Source organism: Epinephelus moara, chromosome 20, assembly GCF_006386435.1.
Source record: "Epinephelus moara isolate mb chromosome 20, YSFRI_EMoa_1.0, whole genome shotgun sequence".
In the NCBI taxonomy this organism is placed as follows: domain Eukaryota; kingdom Metazoa; phylum Chordata; class Actinopteri; order Perciformes; family Serranidae; genus Epinephelus; species Epinephelus moara.
This window is the reverse complement of record NC_065525.1, coordinates 40,099,513-40,117,687: the sequence shown is the minus strand read 5'-3', so window position 1 is coordinate 40,117,687 and position 18,175 is coordinate 40,099,513. Positions and strand designations below refer to the sequence as shown.

At 43.6% G+C, this 18,175-nt stretch overlaps 1 protein-coding gene across 5 annotated transcripts in view; it reads right to left on the bottom strand.

Annotated features, from left to right (window-relative positions):
* Positions 1-2,371: 2,371 nt before the first annotated feature.
* kif21a (kinesin family member 21A) overlaps positions 2,372-18,175 on the bottom strand; it is a 76,023-nt gene continuing 60,219 nt past the window's right edge. For 2 of the 5 annotated variants that reach the window (XM_050073792.1, XM_050073794.1), the window contains 8 exons: positions 17,653-17,778; positions 11,916-12,052; positions 10,305-10,479; positions 9,878-10,042; positions 7,887-8,004; positions 7,100-7,270; positions 6,338-6,537; positions 2,372-6,053 (listed from right to left, as the gene is read on the bottom strand). In XM_050073792.1, the coding sequence (XP_049929749.1) occupies positions 5,963-6,053; positions 6,338-6,537; positions 7,100-7,270; positions 7,887-8,004; positions 9,878-10,042; positions 10,305-10,479; positions 11,916-12,052; positions 17,653-17,778 (1,183 nt within the window). In that variant the 3' untranslated portion in view covers positions 2,372-5,962. Of the gene's footprint in view, positions 6,054-6,337; positions 6,538-7,099; positions 7,271-7,886; positions 8,005-9,877; positions 10,043-10,304; positions 10,480-11,915; positions 12,053-13,019; positions 13,095-13,713; positions 13,870-17,652; positions 17,779-18,175 lie in introns of all 5 variants that reach the window. The other 3 variants (XM_050073796.1, XM_050073793.1, XM_050073795.1) reach the window with 3 other exon arrangements.

Below are 18,175 nucleotides of genomic sequence, written 5' to 3'. Positions count from 1 at the left end.
AAACAAAAGTGTTGCATTTATATTTTTGTTCAGTGTAGATCCAGAGAGCTGGGGCGTGTCTTCATGATACTCGAGTCACTTTACAGATCAGGATAAGAAAATCATGAAAGAAAAAAAAAAACCCAAACACATAAGAAGACAGAAACTCATCTTAAAGAAATAAAGAATACCTGAATGGATGTAATGTCCACCATCCAACTCTCCCATCTTTTCAAAGACATGTCCTGTTGCAGTGTAACAGAAGAAGTAATCCTCTCCATCCTACAGATTTCATATACTGTATAATGTCAATCCAATCATCGGCTGTAAGTTTTATCCACTTTCTATAAATGGCTTTCCTGCTGGCTGCACTTAGGATCCAAAATCAATATCTCTCATGAGAGGGAACCTGTCCAAAGACACAATATAGGATCTCTAGCTTCAATAGAATGTCCACATTTTCTTTTTGTAGCTTCAACCTGTCACTCAATTAAGACAGAGGTTTAAAGGGTACATTCCTCTGTGGTGTCTCTGCTGACCACTCAGACATCTGAAACATAAAGCTGATATTAGACAGATATTTTTAAGGCATCACAGTCAAAAAACACTGGTTTAATTTGGGCTGGATTGACAACCGGGCGAAGCCTCAAGGCCTCAGACCCTCAGGGACCTCAGCAGCTCCATCTTCATTATATCAGCTGGTCTGTAATAATTGGATATTGTAGATTTGTTTTGGAAAGTGTGACACTGACACAGATGATCAGCTGTTATGATTCTGTCTGTGGATGGTCCTGTAATAGATTTGTTTTTCATCCAGTGACTGGGTGGTCAGCAGCAGCTCATCTCTGCCCTGCGGCGTCCCGCTGGGTCGATCTGGAAACTGAAAGGAGGATTCTGAAATATTCTGCTGCTTATTAGCCAAATGCCTAAAATGTCAGTGAAGGTATTTTTGGACATTGACAGCTCTGAGGATGACTTACACTGAGGCTGGTCAGGCCTGCAGGTGGTGCTACTGCCATCTTGTGGTCACTGCTTCAAACATCTGGAAGCAAAACTCCTCTGTTAAACCTTCACCTGCTTTACGGAGAGAAGCTTCACCTGCAGCAAACACGTGGGAAAAGAAACTCTGGGAATCAGAGCAGGAGATAAAAAAGGAATAAAGAGCTCTGAGCACCAGCGTTTGACGCTGTGTTGACGAATTAACACTAATTATACACACATCTGGTCCTGTGAGGAGACGAATGTGGGACAGCCTTTAGACACATTTAGTTTATGAGATCCCTGAGAGGAGCAACATGTTGTGTCTCTGATTGATAACAGAAGAAGAAGCTCTAAGAATTTATCTGAAAAAACAAAACAAAACAAACGACTGGCTGTGAGCAAAGAAGCAACATTTAAAAAAGCAGATGGACACAGTGAGGGACGTTCACATGCCTTGATGATCTTCTGCTCATCTCTTGTATAATACATATATCAACTGTTACACGTAAAATGTAACAAGAAAAAAGGTGCAACACTTTAACTCCCTGGGACCGGTTGCACAAAACACCTCAAGTATGACACAGGCTTTATTTCTCTGTAGCTGAGGGACTTACAAAGTTGCACACAATCCCTTTAAGGTTTTCTTGGTTAAGTAAAAACTCATTTACTGCAGTAAAAGTTTCCATGGAGATTGTTTGTTTGCTTGGACTCACGCTTGCACCGCCTGTACAAAACTGTACTGGTCAAAGGAGGAAAAGATGAAACTTCTGGAAGAATACAGTCATGGAAAGAACAAACTACAATGTTTATGTTTGTGTCAAATTTGAAGACATTCCCTCAGGGCCTTCTTTAGATATCGTGAAATTCACAAAATGAGACAGAGATTGATTCAAGGTCACAGTGACCTTTGACTTTTCATGTATGACCACCAAATTCTAGTCAGTTCATGGTTGAGTCTAAGGAGACATTTGTGCCAAATTTGAAGAAATTCTCTTAAGACGGATGAGGTCACAGTGACCTTGAACTTTGACCTTCTACCACCAAACTCAAATCAGTTAATTCTTGACCCAAAGTGGATGTTTGTGCCAAATTTGAAATTCTCTCAAGATGTTCTTGAGCTATCACATGGGAGGGAAGGACGTCCATATGTACATGTGTATGGACAACTTGAAAACATATCGCTATCGCCGACACAAAGGAATAATACAAATTAAAACTTATAAAAATACAAAACTATAATAACTGCTCTAACAGACAGAAACACAAATGTGTTTCTCAGATTTGGAAAAACAAATGAAAATGACACATCTAACTGTTGCTGTGTTTCAGTCTCCAACCTGCAGAAATAATAACAGCACTGTTAAGTCTTTAAATGAAGGTATGAAGAATGACTCAGAGCTGGTTATTTTTGACAGATGGCGTTTATTCTCACCAAGGCATCTGACATTAGAATCGCTACAGAGTCCGCCACTTGGGAATGGCTGCTAAAACTCCAGAGTGGGAACGCCCGGGATATGTGGAACAGGGACAGCATTACAAACAAAACGAAGATGAAAAAAAAAAAAAACTAACCATAGGCCACTAAACACAATCTGCCACATCACTGGAGGAAAAACTCCGTCCAAAGCGTCAAAGCTTGTCAGTCTTCCGTCAATTCTGGTCCTCTCGGCTCTCGTGTGAGACTGCGCTCAGATCAGTGGTCCCACAAAACTAACATTCAGTCAGATTTTTCTTTTAAATACATTGTTTACATACATCAGATATGTACTTGAAGAAACGCCTACAACTGCTGTTTGACCGAACATTCAGAAGTGACAGCACACAAACACGTCGGTTACATGACGGAGACCACGAGCGTCTCCAGGAAGGCCCCACAAGGATCAGAACTGGGAGACAGACGTGGTTAGGCTCACGACACAGGCAGAGTCTGAAGGCCTCTCCTCTCCGAAAACAAAAAAAGAAGATACCATTACACATATATACAAACACGCTGCTCGGTGCGGAGCGGACCTCACCCGGAGTCCATGACAAGAAGCCCTCTGATAGGGTGGAGAGAAGGTGAGCACGTGACGTAGCAGCATGGGAGTTAGACGACGATGACTCAGTAGTGTGGGATTAGTGAGTGTTAACAAGAAGAGCGAACATACGCTTTACATACGATGAAATATGAACAACAAGTGTAGAATATCCTCAAACGCTGAACCTGCTCACATTCACAAAGGATTACGTGTTTCTCAAAGACTGTGGCGGTTTCACAAGTGCTCAAGAGTTCGACATTTTGGGAAACACTTCTGCTGGAGAGTCAGATGAGAAGTGATACCAGCTACAGTCTGTTAGCTTAGCTTAGCACAAAGACTGGAAGCAAGTGGAAACAGCTAGCCTGGCTCTGTCTGAAGGTAACTAAATCTGCCGAGCAGCTCCTCCTCCGCTCCCTAGTGAAGTCATTAAATATTGCTGCACAGCTGTCGCAAGCTTTTTTCCATAGACTGTGTAAAAGAATGGTCGTAGCTCCCGTGATGTCACCCATTGGTTTGTGGAGTCCCATTTTGTGGCCTTGCGTTTGGCATTTTGGCCTTTGCCATCTTGGTTTTGAAGCCAGAAATGACCATATTTGGACAAGAGGGTGGAGCTGTGGAGGAGTGAGGGGTGGAGCTGACTGAGAAGCTGAGGAGCCTGTCACTCAAAGAGGCCATGCCATTAATTATGCGTAACTTTAAGCCTTAATAAAGTATTAACAGGTGAGTTATATAAAAAATTCAGCCTCTGTACAGTTGTTAAGAATGTTGAAATTAGCTACAGAGACCAAAACTGTTTTTTGGTACCAGGCTGTAAACGTGTTTTTTTCTGCTGTAAAGTTGGCTTCATTTCATCAGCCTTGGAGGTTTCGCTTGGTAGCCTACTGCCCTACAACCAAGAGGCTACGGCCATATTAGCATCTCTGTGAGGCTGCAATTAGTCAGACTGCTACTAAATGCTATGTTAGCATGCTAACATGCTGATGTTGAGCAGGTTTAATATTTACCATGTTTACGATCTTAGCCTCATGTGTTAGCATGCTAACCAGTGTTGTAGTGGAGGGTCTACCTACCTATCAGCCAAAGAGCCACAGGAACAGGAGAGTATACCTACTTCCTCTGTTTTTGTACCAGGGTGTCAACATGTTTATTTCTACATTTTAACATGGGGGTCTGTGGGGACTGACTCGCTCTTGGAGCCAGCCTCAAGTGGACATTATTGGAACTGCAGTTTTTAAGCTTAATTTTTCAGCCTCGGAGGTTGATGCTTGTTTTTTTTCTGGACACTCCCACAGTTACTTCAGTTGTTCCATCGCTCACCACCTCCGGTTGCTGGGATAGTGACTGCAAGGACCTCACTCTGAAACACTTTGGTAACTGGGGATAGCTACCGGGCCCCCAGGAATAGAGTTGGGCTATGAAGCCAATTTCACATTGTGGCCTGATAGCATAACAACAACTTTCAGGTCTGTCTGTAACATCTGTAAATCCTTGAATAAATTTTTTTGAGCTTCACCACCCCCGAGAAATGAGTCGTTTCATTATCAAGATTTGACCCATTTGGTCTGGTAACTTCTTGAAAGACCAAGTTAGAAGCACGGGAGCAACGCTGTGGAAGATCCAGGTGACTTTATAACTGGGAAGTCAAACTTTTTTGGTTTCATGTGCCATGGAGCAACTTTCAAAGGAATGAACAAGGCCCCATTATATCTAGTTCTCTTAACACATCCATGATTGTTACTGACAGCTGAAAAGGTCTATCTTCTTCCTGTTTTTGGTTGCACAATGATTGATGCACTTCTTTGCCTTCATTTTCTTCCCAAGATATTATACTCACACTTATTCTATCCAGTGAACACTTACTTTATAAGTTAAAGTCATAAAGTTTGTCTATATTTACTTTAATCCAAACAAAAACCAAAGTGTAAAAATGGAGTTAAACCCACAAATTGTTTGGGTTTTGTACAGATTAAACAAACGAGATTCAGCATGTTCATCAGTGAGCTTCAGACCTGCACACAGTCAGATTTTGTTCCCAGAGCCAGCAAGCTGTTTCCCTGTTTCCAGTCCTAATGCTAAGCTAAGCAGCTGCTGGCTGTATATTTAACAAACAGATATGAGAGTAGTTTCTTCAAACTCCCAGCAAGAAAGCAAATCATCATTTTCCCCAAAATGTCGCACTGCTGCTTTACAGTGAGACTGTTACTGTACAGTGTGTTCTGTTCACGGTGCAGTGCAGGACAGCAAAGACGACAGAGTGCACAATTTTGGTCGCTGATCTTAAAACAGCTGCAGGAATCGAGGAGCACAGAAGCAGGAGAGGGACGTTAAGGGGAACGGTGATTTGTCTTATTCACATACAGTAAAGCCACTTTTTGTTATTTGGGGGGAGACAGAGCGTAGGGCGGGGCTGGTGAAGGTGCGGGGGGACATTAGTTCTGCTTCAAGTGCAGAGAAACAATCCAAAGAAATTGGAGAACTGGGGTTGTGAAGACCAGCTACCAACCCGTTAGCTCTGCCACACTTTTCTCCTTCAACACTCAGCGTCCTGTCGCTTTTATTCTAATCTAACACTGCTGAACTTTTCCTGGTTAATGTGTGTCTGCAGGTGGACTTCATCCTGACACAGCACTGAGCAGAGCTGAGCAGCAGAGATATTTTCTACGAGTGTGTTTTAAATAAACATCCTGTGAGTTCTTATCTCCACGGTGACGTATCGTCTACAGCGCAAGAGAGAAAAAGATGCTGCAGAGAGTCGTTAATGATACAGAGAAGTGAAACTGATCATCACGACTCTCTGAGCACACAGACTCTAACAGAGGAGTGATTGTGCTAGTTTGTGTTGAGATGAGATTACTTCCTGTTGGCTCAGTCATGAAGGTTACATGGCGTGGAAGGTGTGTGTTTAAGGAGTCAGCATTGGAGAAATTAGGGGTCAAAGTGCAGGGCAGCAGCATCACTAGATGCTGTTAGTGTCCTTTCAGGCATCAGTTACTGGCCACCTCGTCCACATTGTCAGCCGCCTCTAAAGTGCTGTCCAGTCCACCACGTGCACGCCAGATCTTCACAGTCCGGTCACTGAAACACAGGAACACAAAACATGAAGGAAATTATAATCCAGACGTAGTCAGATAGCAAGACGCTGCGTAGGTGCGTTTGCTGGCTAATTGATGTCTCACTTGTGAGAGACAGAGAAAGCGGGGCATGGAGGGGCGGATTTTACCCATTTTAATTAGTAAAAAAATCAATATGTGGTGGTCCGTGTTAATATTGATGGATTATTTGACTCATTGATTTTCAGGGGGCAGCCCTGCTGAACGCCACAGTAAGCATGTGCTGGTGTGTGCTGGTGTGAGACTCACTCGGAGGCGGTGAACAGGTGGCTGCTGTTGGTGGAGATGCCATTGATGGGGCTCTCGTGCCCCTTCAGCTCCCCCAGAGTCCCCAGTGTGTCCGTGTGCCACAGCTTGAGCACCCCGCCTCTGCAGCCGCTCAGCAGGGCCGGGGACCCGGGGACGACTCCCAGTGCACAAACCCAGTCACGGTGTGCGTTTGGGACTTGCTGTTGGAGAGAAGAACGAAGGTTTGCAAAGTTTTAAGAATCGTTTCAGCAACCTGTTGCTGCAACTGCATGAATCCCTCAGTTTCTTAAACTTCACCCTGACGTATGAGAGGACTGGTGCTCTCAGACGAAGTAAACAAGTCTCTCAACAAACAACAAAACAAACCTCTCACTGACAATATTGTTAAAATCTGAAACTCAATATTAAACTATAAAACTTAATGTTCAGTTTTTAAAGTTTTCTCCAACTCTGATCTTTCAAAATGTGGTTCAAAACTTTTTTGTTTGCCGCGACTTTATATTTAATTAAATTTGCATTATTTATTTCATAACTCTCATATTTTTCTGTTTATTCTGTTTTATTGAGATGAATTTGAGCTCATTTATTATTTAGATATCTTTTCTTTAAACCTTTTAATGATGCACAAATAAACCCACCTTATCTCATTTAACCAAGAAGCCAGACCTGAGCACCAAAGCAAACACCTAAATATTTCATAGCACCCTCCTCAGTCTATCTATCTAATATATCTCTATATCCACCATCTCACTGGTCCAGTACCTGCAGCAGGTCTTTGCGGTCCAGGTCCCACTTCTTGATGCCGTTGTCTCGAGAGCCGCTGAAGAAAATGTCCCCCTGGACCACCAGCGACTCAATGCCATCGTAATGGGGGGGTTCAAAGTTGTGTGTGGGGCCAATGCTCCCCAGAGAGCCTTCAGTGACGTCAAACAGCTGCAAGAGACACAACACTGCATGTTAAACTGTGTCACAGATACAGATACAGTACAGCTTTAATGTGCCTTTTGTTGTGAAATCTAACATTCAAACTTTGAAACCACAGCAGCTCTGTATTTTATTATACTGAAGATAATCATGCTGTTTTATTTGTGTATACTGGAGCTTCAATGGGACCCGTAACACTATGGTTACCTGACTGTCCATGAAGGCAGGTTACAGGGAGACATGATGCTGCTCCGCAGGACGCTTGGTTTTTGTGTGCAATAACTTTGCTGCGGTAACAAGGAAAGTTCAGGGGGAAGGGGCGGGAGCTTTTGCGGTCTTGCAGAATTTAAACTTGGATGTGTGATGTCATGGGCCAAATTTAAAAACTTAAATATAAAATTAGAAAAAGAAATAGAAAAAAATGTCTCGCAAAAAAGGCACTAGTCTAGTCAGAGGACAAATCTGTGCACCTGCTGCTAGACAGAAAATAGTAAAGAAAAGTATACTAGGTCCCCTTTAAGTAACTTATATATTGTATTACTGAATTTTTGAATCATATTTCAGAATCATGTCCAAGTTTTCTTTGACAGGCCTCACAGGAAACACTGAGGTGACGGAGACACACCTTGATGTAGTGGTCTTTGGAGCCGGTGATCACCAGGTCCTGGTTGTTTCCGGACTGATCCACAGTCAGACACATGACTGGACCCAGGTGACCAGTCAGCTTCCCTGTGGATGCAAATCTGACACAGAGACACAACAGATTAATTCAACCAGCAGCTTCAGTCTTTATATCACGATGCATACAATGCCAACACTGTTCTACTTGATAAATAATTCTCTCCTGATAAAAAGTGTCATGTGGGTAAACAAAGTTTGGATGAATGGAGTTGGGAGCGTTCAGTCTCAGTTCATATTGATTCAAAGTTATTTCAATCATCCAGGCTGCTGATTATAATCAGGTTTTACTCTCTAAGAGGAACAATTCATCACAACGTGTCCTGGCTGCAGCTAAATGATGGATGACAGCTTTGGATTGGATCCTGTCAGGTGTCACAGTGAATGGGAAAAGAAATTGGGCTGTGAATTAACTGACGGCGTGTTGAGTGAGGATGCGGTGATAATACGGAGAATAAAAAACAGACTGCCGACATTGTTTCATGCAAAACTGGACTTTAACACAAAGTGTGTCAGATATGGAGACATTTTTTGAATCAACATTTTTGTGGATTTTCACTGAATAATTTAATTGAATTTTTGAATAATTTTTTTTTGGCTTCGGCCTTTATTTGACAGGGCAGTACTGAATCGTGAAAGGGGGAGAGAAAGAGGCGATGACAGGCAGCGAGGGGCCACAGGCTGGAACCAAGCCCGCTGTGGCGAGGTCATTGCTTTTGTACATGGGATGCCCGCTCCACCCACAGAGCTATCGGACACCCCGGTCCACTTACTTAATTTTCAACAATTCTCAAATTTCAAATGAAGCAAATGGTGATGATATTCCATTAATATTTAGAATCTTAGCATTAACCTTAAAACTACTGGAGGCTGACAGGAATGTGATCACTGAGGTTTAGAGGCATCCTGACATCAGTCAGTCAGTCCGCCCTGTCCCGCCTGCAGCTTGTTCAAAATGAAGCATCAAGACTCCTTACTGGTACCAGAAAGAGAGACCATAACTCCAAGGTACTGGCCTCTCCTCACTGGTTACCAGTTTGAAATACAGAAATAACACACACCTGCTCACATCTTAAGACCCGTCTCTTTCCTGTAGCCTTTTAAGTATCATTAGGAAAAGACACCTGACCACACTGCTTAACACATGGATTTTATTTTGTTGTTTATACAATGTTATTTCTCTGTTATGATTTTGTCATAATATTTTATGCTCATATTCATTTTAATTACATTCTCCTATTTATGGCTGTTTTTATTTGATCCTTCCTGTGTTTTCTTTTTCTTTTTTCTTTGTGAAACACTTTGGTCGACATTTGTTGTTTTTACATGTGCTCTATAAACTGCTACAAATCTGAGCCTAAAGCCTTAAACAATGGATGGACATAATCAAGAAGATCTTTATAATGGAAAAGATTTATTTTCCCCTGAGGCCTACGGAAATAATATATTCCTCAGGAAATGGGAAACATGGGCTGTCTTTATTTCAGAAGACGTGGATGCAGCTTTAGTGTGAATGTCTGTGGACAACAAAAGGACATTTCTGACGGGGAGTCATGTATACTCAACTGGTGTGCGGCCACAGAGAGTTCTCTATGGCAAAAATACTTTAAATAAAGAGTTTTAATTTTTTTTTAAAAAAAGTGTGTGCTCTATGAACAAATCTGACTTGCCTTGACATGAACCCAAAGTGTAAAAGTAACATAGAAATCTTGACCCGCTGTTGGAGCTACTTGAAAAATCAGCGGATCACCAAACTCATTCAGAGTCCTCCTCTGGGACACCGACTGAACGTACAAAACTTCCTGACAAGTCAACAGCTATTAAGATGTTTCACTATCGATCCCTAAAAACACTACAGAGGCTGAAAACACACCAAACACATCTTCAGTTGTCACACACCAAGTTTTCCTGACAAGGTTTTTAAATTCCTCTGCTCACCTTCGCAGGTCCCAGACTCTGACTGAGTTCCCGGCGGCGGCATACAGAACCGTTCCGTTGGGGTTGAGAGCGATCTGGTTGATCTGGTTCTCTCCTGCTGGGATGGTGACGGTCCGGCTGGTGTTGGCCGAACAGACGTCCCCAACATTCACCTGACCAGAGGACCTGAAGACACATGGACGACACATGAATCGATCTGCAGCGAGTGATTCCCACACTGCCAAGACTTTCAGGGTGTAAACTACAACATACTTTGGTTCAGATGTGACTTTATTGACAGATTTATTTTGAAGTAACTTAGTTAAGAAAAATCCTTCAATATATAGATGGTTTTATTTCACTCTAAAGTCACAACAAGTTCTGCTGAGCACTGGATAAAATTCATTTCAGTCTGCAGCCTGAGACCCATTGAGACAGTCAAACTCACGTTAGCACTCGGATGCACTTGGCCGAGTCTCGGATGTCCCAGACTTTGATGTAGGACGTGGAGACGGTGAAGACCAGACTGGAGCTGTAGCGGACTGACACCACGTTGTTGGGGTGACCAGCCAGGGACATTATCTCCTGACCCGTCACCAGATTCCACACCTTACAGGTCCGGTCTGTGAGAAGACACACAGTCTGACATCATCCATCTGCTACTTATCCATCGTCAGTGTTTACCTACAGTAGATGTCAGTCAGTGTGCCTCCAGTTTAGAGAAGCAGACTGGAGTCTGACACAGAGGCTGAGAAATGTACTGCTGTGAACCGTCGTGTGACTTTGACGTGTTAAGGCCCAATAACACCAAACCAACTTCAGAGAACTAGCCAACTCTCTCCTCGCCTCATGGTGCCTGTGTCACGGCCAAAACCTTGGACATGAGCACACCGCAAAGACAGACAACAGCCAACCAGCACGTATGCTTTATACCTGCATGAGAGGAAATAACCATATACAGCCATATTCTCAGGAGATGGAGGTGGCTGCAGTTTGGAGCCAGGCGCTGCAGTTGCAGTTGTGCTCCAGTCACTCCACTCTCCAGTTAGATTTAAAACAGTTGGAGACTGCAATCAAACTGATATTTTAACATACCAACATCAGCTCTAACAGGAAGTGAGTGTCTCTGACTGAAGGCTGCTGGAAACTGGCGGGAAACTGTCTGACTTCACGGCAGCTTTTAGTCACCGCCTCCTGCTGCAGCCGCCTGATCTCGTCTACTTTCCATACGTAGTTAATCTTGAATGAGCATATTGTCTTCCAGAAAGGGAAACAGGAAGAGCGTCTTGATGCTAGTTAGCCAGTTAGCACATTAACAACACAATCAGAGCATATTTACCGTGCGCCAGTGAACAATAACACAAACCATCAGGAAATGTTTCTGCTAAAGAGAAAAATAATCTGACCTTATGGAACAAGTTGGTTTTGGTCTCACTCCCTCTGGACTTTAGCACCTCCTTTACTCACTGACGCTTCTCTGCTCCTCACCTGAGCTCAGCTCACAGTCAGAGGGAGGTCATTGACTAACAGCCCCTGTTGTCTCTGCACACACACCCCTAAAGACTAGGGTGACAGATGCTCACCAATGACCCACAGCCGACTGTTGTCTTGGTGCAGCAGAGCCTTTGAAGGGTTTCAGATTCACCAAATACTGGATGGATGCTGTTATATGGATATAACAGCCTCAGTTCTCTGTCAGACTGTCTGACAGTACAGCAGTGAAAATATTCTAAATACAGTGTCTGATTTAAATGGTATTGTGGCTTAAACACGTTTTGCTGTTGCCCCTTCCACAGCAGAACATCGCTCAGCTTCTGTGTCACTGCTCCAAACTATCACAGTGTGAGCACACCGACCGCCGTCTACTGCGGGTAACACACTGACCTTGGATAAGAACCTCAGACAACCCCACTGAAAAAACTCCAAACTATCTAACTACTGTCAGCTTTTATTTGCTGTAATATAAAAGCATAGCAGCATGTCAGAGTGTAATAAATCAGCAGTAACAGGTCGACATGTGAGGAATACCAATGAGGCAGACAGGATATTGGGTATTAACCTTTGGATCCGGTGAAGAGAAGGTCATCAGTGCAGTCGACACAGAGAACAGCTTTACTGTGTCCCTCCGCCACGTGGACGCACTGCAGCGTCGCTGAGCGGCTGCTCTTAGTGGCCGGCACCGGGTTAATGATGCCCCTGGAAAACACACACACACATCTGTATCAGTACACACACACACGGACACTCTGGACAAAACGCTGTGTAATAATCTGAGAGCAGCACACACACAAAGTCATGCACAGCATGCAGCTCTCTCGGCTGATGAGCACGATGCTGCAAATCAAAAATAGAAAGAGATGACGAGAGCAGTTCAGAGAACAAATGAGGGGACAGCTGTGAAGAGACACAGACACCTTTACTGAAGAAACCCTGCACCACCCGGAGCTGCTCTGTTCCAGCCCATAATAGATTCCAACACCCAAAGAGACAAAGGCAGATAATCAGTGGAAACCAGCGGTGTCAAATCATCAGAGACCGCAGGGTCAACAGCATCACAGGAACACAGATCGATCACTAAGTGGCTGGTCGTGAAGACAAACTGGTGTCTGGTAGTGTAAATGTATGACCACTGCTCTCTGACAGGAGCAGCGATCAGCGTCAGGGCAGCAGCGGGATGAGCGGACGGAGTACCACAGATCCACACGTCGATATTCAGGAGTTTGGAATGAATGAGCTCTAAAAGACCCGCTGAGTGCAGAATAAAAGACTCACTGAAATAAAAAAAGACTGATTAAAAGGATTACTGAGGGTCCAGACTCAACAGCTGGAACAAGATTAACAAGATGCCACTGTTTGGGTTTATTGTAATTATCTATTGATCCCAGAATGTTCCTACATCCTTTGTTTCTAACCACATTATCTGTTCATGTCGGGTTAATCTAGTGTTCTGTGAGAGTGGGATGAAGCTGCTGGGAGAATCTGGTGTAATAAGACGTCCTGTTTCCCCACAGCCACGCTCAGAGTCTCAAGATGTGTCGACACAAACAGTGAATGAAGGTCATGAAGAGCAAAGGATCCACACCACGTGTGTCTGTGCTTCAGTTTCACCAAACGTGACATTTTAATCAACCATGTGACAAATAAAAAATACAAAACGTTGTACTTGGGCGGGTCGGAGAGAGGAGGGGACGCAGAGTGCAGGATGTGTTTGGACGACAGGTGGAGGCGTCCACTGGTCCTGGAGCAGAGAGAGGATCCAATATTCCTGAGAAGCTGCGGACTTATACTCTGATTACTTCCTGTTCTGATCAAGTTCCTTCATTTTTCCTCACCATTTTTGTATTTGACCCTGCATTTCCAACCAACCAACAAAATAAAGAACACACAATGTTTACAGAGATGGGTTAACTGTCACCAGCGAGTCTGTTTAAATGGATTTTTCCTTAAATTCAATACAGCTGGAATGAAAGGAATATAACGGCCACACGGACGGTGGAAAACAAATCTTCAGTCCTACAGTGCGCTTTGCAAAATGATCAGCGATGTGCTTTTAATGAGTCGAGAATTATCCAACAAATATCATGATAAACCACAAGTACAGTCTCCTTCCGTTTAAGGACACTTTGCTGAACTAAATGACTTCAGCTACAACATAACAATCAAAATGAAAACAATACTTCCTTGTGACACTGCAACATTGGAGTGTGTATCAACAGATTTCTACAGTAACTCAGGACGTAAGGCAGCGTTTGACAGATTTGGGAGAGACATGCTCTCGCTCCTCCTCAGCATCCCTCCTTCACTCTAATCTGACTCTCTGGCAGCTCGTGCCAGTTTGACTTATCTCTGGTTCTTACTTATCCTGCAGGACGTTAGCAGCACGCCACAGACACCCTGTCATACGGCTCGACGCAGCGATGTGGTTACTAGGACAAGCGGCGGTGGGGGGTACAGGAAGTGGCGGGCTGCTGTTCAGGTTCCTGATGATGGGGCCGGGGAGGAAGACAGTACGGCTGCCAATTAAGCTGCAGCATAATTAAAGTGTGCGCTGAGCTGTTTACACACTTCTGGTAGGAGTGTGGGAGGACTGCACGGAGACAGACGGGAGACGCATATGCTGCATTCACGTCATATGGAAGAAAGTGTCAGGACAGTTTGACAGGAAGGAGTTCTGATTCATCTGAAGACATGAAGACGACTTAACAGAGGTTTCCTGTTCCACATCCTTCACTAGGTTTGGAGATGAATTTCCTGCTTCACCAGAGATCTACAAAATATGTCTTTGTACATTTCACAGCAGGTTATTTAACATTTCTTATTTATTCAAAAGCCTGACATTTCCAACGGATCAACTTCATAACAGCCTCTCTCCTCAGACCCTTTAACGTCGTCAAGATACAACATTTGTTTTAGTGTTTTTCACTGTAACGAGAAAATCAGCAGCTTCAATCGAACTGAAGCCGAGGCAGTCTGAGGCTGTGAGGCTTTAATGCCTACACACTGGAGCTGTCTGCAACACCAGTTTGGGGGAATCAAAGCTTCATTGAGAAATATTTTCAACTAATCGAAGCTTCTCGATTTGCGACAGATGAAGCATAGAAGCATTCGGCTCAGCCCTCATACACACAACACTGACTGTATAAAAGAAGTGGATGTGGCCATCCTGATGTCACACATTCATTTTTGGACGTCTGTTTTAAAGCCTCAATTTTGGCTTTTGGTCGTCATGATCTTGGATTTCTGAAGCCAGAAGTGACCATATTTGAACGAGGGTGGAGCTGTGGAGGAGCGAGGGGTGGAGGTGACTGAGAGAGATGTAATCACAAGGTGGCCACGCCCTGAAGCGTACCTCGCTTTATCATCTATTTTACTCTAAACAGGACTGTAGTTTACAAAATGAACATCATGTTGTGCTGAAGAAGACGTCAAACTAGAGATTTAGGGGGCGTCGGTGGCTTAGTGGTAGAGCAGGCGCCCCATGTACAAGGCTGTTGCTGCAGCAGCAGCCCGGATTTGAATCCAGCCTGTGGCCCTTTGCTGCATGTCATCCCCCCTCTCTCTCTCCCCCCTTCACGCTTACCTATCCTGTCCATTAAAAGCAAAATGGCCCAAAAAATAGATTTTTTTTAAAAAAAACTAGAGATTTAGACCATAAACTCAGTGGGTAAATGTAGGCTGACCAAACGTCCTCTTTTGCCTGGACATGTCCACTTTTCACGTCCTGTCCGGGGCGTTTTTATAAATTGATGATAATGTCCGGTTTTCCTTGTGTGTGTGTGTGTGTGTGTGTGTGTGTGTGTTAGAGTGCATCACGGGCCACATATTTCTGCCCGAACCCGACAGTCATTCTGTTTTGTTATGTCCGAAACTGAACCAAGCCTGACATTATTTAATGACTAAAGCACTGAGTTTGTGTCACACAGTGGTTACAGGCTATTTAACAGGCCGGGTGTGCGCCGTGGGTGCTCCGCAGAGAGGGAGACCTCTGTGTTTGAGACGGGAGCGGGAGGTCCGAGGCTTCCGAGAGGGAGAAATATAACAAAATAAGATATAATAGGAAAACCTGTCTCCCTCTTTTATTTTATTTTCAGTGTTTAATCAAGGCGGAGGCGGGCGGCTGGAGGTCCGAGACTTCCAGCGAGGAGGAGGTAGAAACAAACAGCCAATGTGTGTGTGTGTGTTCTGTTCAGGTGTTGTCACGTAAATAACAGTGCCCAAGCAATAAACAGGACAGACAATAGGATTTTATTTATTTTTACACTACATTTTCACTGAAAGCTGACCGAATCCGACCCGAGCCCGAATACAATTTATACATTTTTGACTGAACCTGGCCCGACCTGTCGGGTAGGCCTACCGTCGGGACCTGTCGGGTTCGGATCGGGTAGCCACACTCTAGTGTGTGTATGTGTCCCCTATCTATTGGGGCCTATCTGAATTTCTGTCTTTGAGAGATATTATTTTGTAATATAACTGAATTTTCTATCCATACATATAAACTTTAAATATATTAAAATTATAAGGCATCTTTGAGTAAACTGCGAGTATCATTTAAGTAGGCTATGTCGTGGCCGGGCCGAGTTTCTTCTTTTTTGGAAATCAAAATATGGTCACCCTAGTAAATGTTCACTGAGGTCAGAATTTAAATGAGAAGTCGGCTCATTTTCTCACAGACTTCTACACAATTGGACTTCTTGTTGCAACCAGTGGAGTCGCCCCCTGCTGGCCAATAGAAAGAATGCAGGTTTAAGGCACTCCCTGAATGGCTTCACTTCTGGAAATTGTATGTCTGTACTGTCTCTGTGCTGTCCTCTGTTCATCTGTATTTTAGGTTTCTTTGTCTTTTTAGATTGTGGTCTGTGTATATTGTAAATTATATGTTGGGACTACAGATGGAAATTAGCAGTTATTGCTAAATCTGGTGCAACCATCTCCTCATCTCTTGTAAATGATTAATGCTATTGCACACTGTCCCTTGATAAACTAAATAAACTAAACTAAACTAAACTAAACTCAGTCTTTCCAAAACCGGACCGTAACTCTGCCTGTAGTCTCCTTCACAGCTGAATGAAGCTCCTACATCAAGGTGCAGAGGATAAATACAGCAGCAGCTTTGGGACAAACTTCCCTCTCTGCGGCAGAAAGAGGACGTGTCATAACTACTCTCAACCATGGAGAAAAATAAAAATGACTCCCATTTTATGTTCTTCATATGTATTTGTAGCACTTACATTCAATCTGTATGTGCTGCTGTTGTTTAGGCCTAACTGAATTTTTGTATATTATGTTTTTATGTGAACGTCTGTATGACAACAGGCCTACAGACATCCGCCTTAGTGTGAGCAGGTTACGTTTGTGAGGGTAGTTCTGGAACTTTATTTGCACAAAGCGTCTTCCATGTACAACACAATACGGCCTTGCACATGGTCAGGAAGTCTGTATCGGTGCAGGCTCGCTGTTAGAAGGCAGCACGGCACGGTGCTGCGCTGCCAGCAAACAGGAGATGTTGGTGATCGAGAAAAACCTGTGGCCCGTGGCTCACGGCTTTACACAGACTCTTCTCCTTTGCCATGTGACATGACTGCAGCAGTACTCAGTGCTCATGTATCGACCCCATGCTCTCTCACACTGATCATGCGTGTCGGAGTGCAGCAAGAACGTAAATGTTGTTTCAAGTTGGCAAACAGCTGATGTGCACAAAGCCCAGAGTGTGCACACGTCATGCCAACAAAAACTCAAACACTAAAATATTTAGACTTTTCTGAGTAACCACTCTGAACACATAAGATTCAGATATCATCAGCATAAACACTAATCTGCTGTCTCCCCATGTTAGAGATTCTGAGACATGGCGGCAGGGACTAGAAACATTTTTTACATGCAAATACAAGTCGTCATCACATGATATTTTTCATCAGAGCCTTCACTCGGCACATCCTTCCATTTCAGTGTCACAAGACTTTACTGATGAGACAAAGAAAGGGGGGAGACAGTGATTTCATTGGTCAGTAGATCAGCAGCAGAGAAGTTGTTTAGCAAGTTGAACACTGAATTTGAGTCAAATCTACTCATCAAAGATACGTTTGAGTAAAGAAGGAAGAATCTGACTTTAAATTCAGTGTAGAACTTGGCAGGTCAAAGGTCATAACACCAGGCGCAGAGCATTTTAGATTGAGTTGAGACCACATGCTTCTTCAAAGCAGGAAACCGACAGAAGGAGTATTAGTAGAGTTGAAGTGAAGTTATTTTGCTTTTTTCCCGGCTTTGCAGCCACAGTGTCGGCATCAAGCTCTTACTGTTTAATCTCCTTGACCTTTGCCCTGTCGGCCGCTGCCTGTGCCTTGTCATAGGTCTTCCTGCGAGACAGTGGCGAAGGCTCCGGCGCTCGCTTCTCCACCCCTGGTGAAGTTCTGGAGCCAGAACTGATCGTTTCAGTGTCATAAAGTTTTCCACAAACAACACAGAGACAGTACAGAACAGAAATCATGATAAAACAACAGAAGATGTGAAACACAAAACACAAAATCATGACAATGATGAAGAGATGAGCGTGCAGTACACAGAAACACATTACCTGAGATTTAAAGTCCCAAAACAGAGGTGGTTCTTCGCCAAGCTCATGTTTAACTACTGAGGCTACGCTAAATATATTTCTATCACTTTATCAGCCGATGGATGACTTTCAGCCAAGGCTCGTTTTATATACAAGTCAATGTGCGCCAAGGTTTGAAGCATAAACTTTAATAAGCCAGTTAAAGCAGTGTGGTTAGTAGTTTTGCTTTCAGTGTGTATCTGAGGTTTAATAAAGAATTAGAGAGG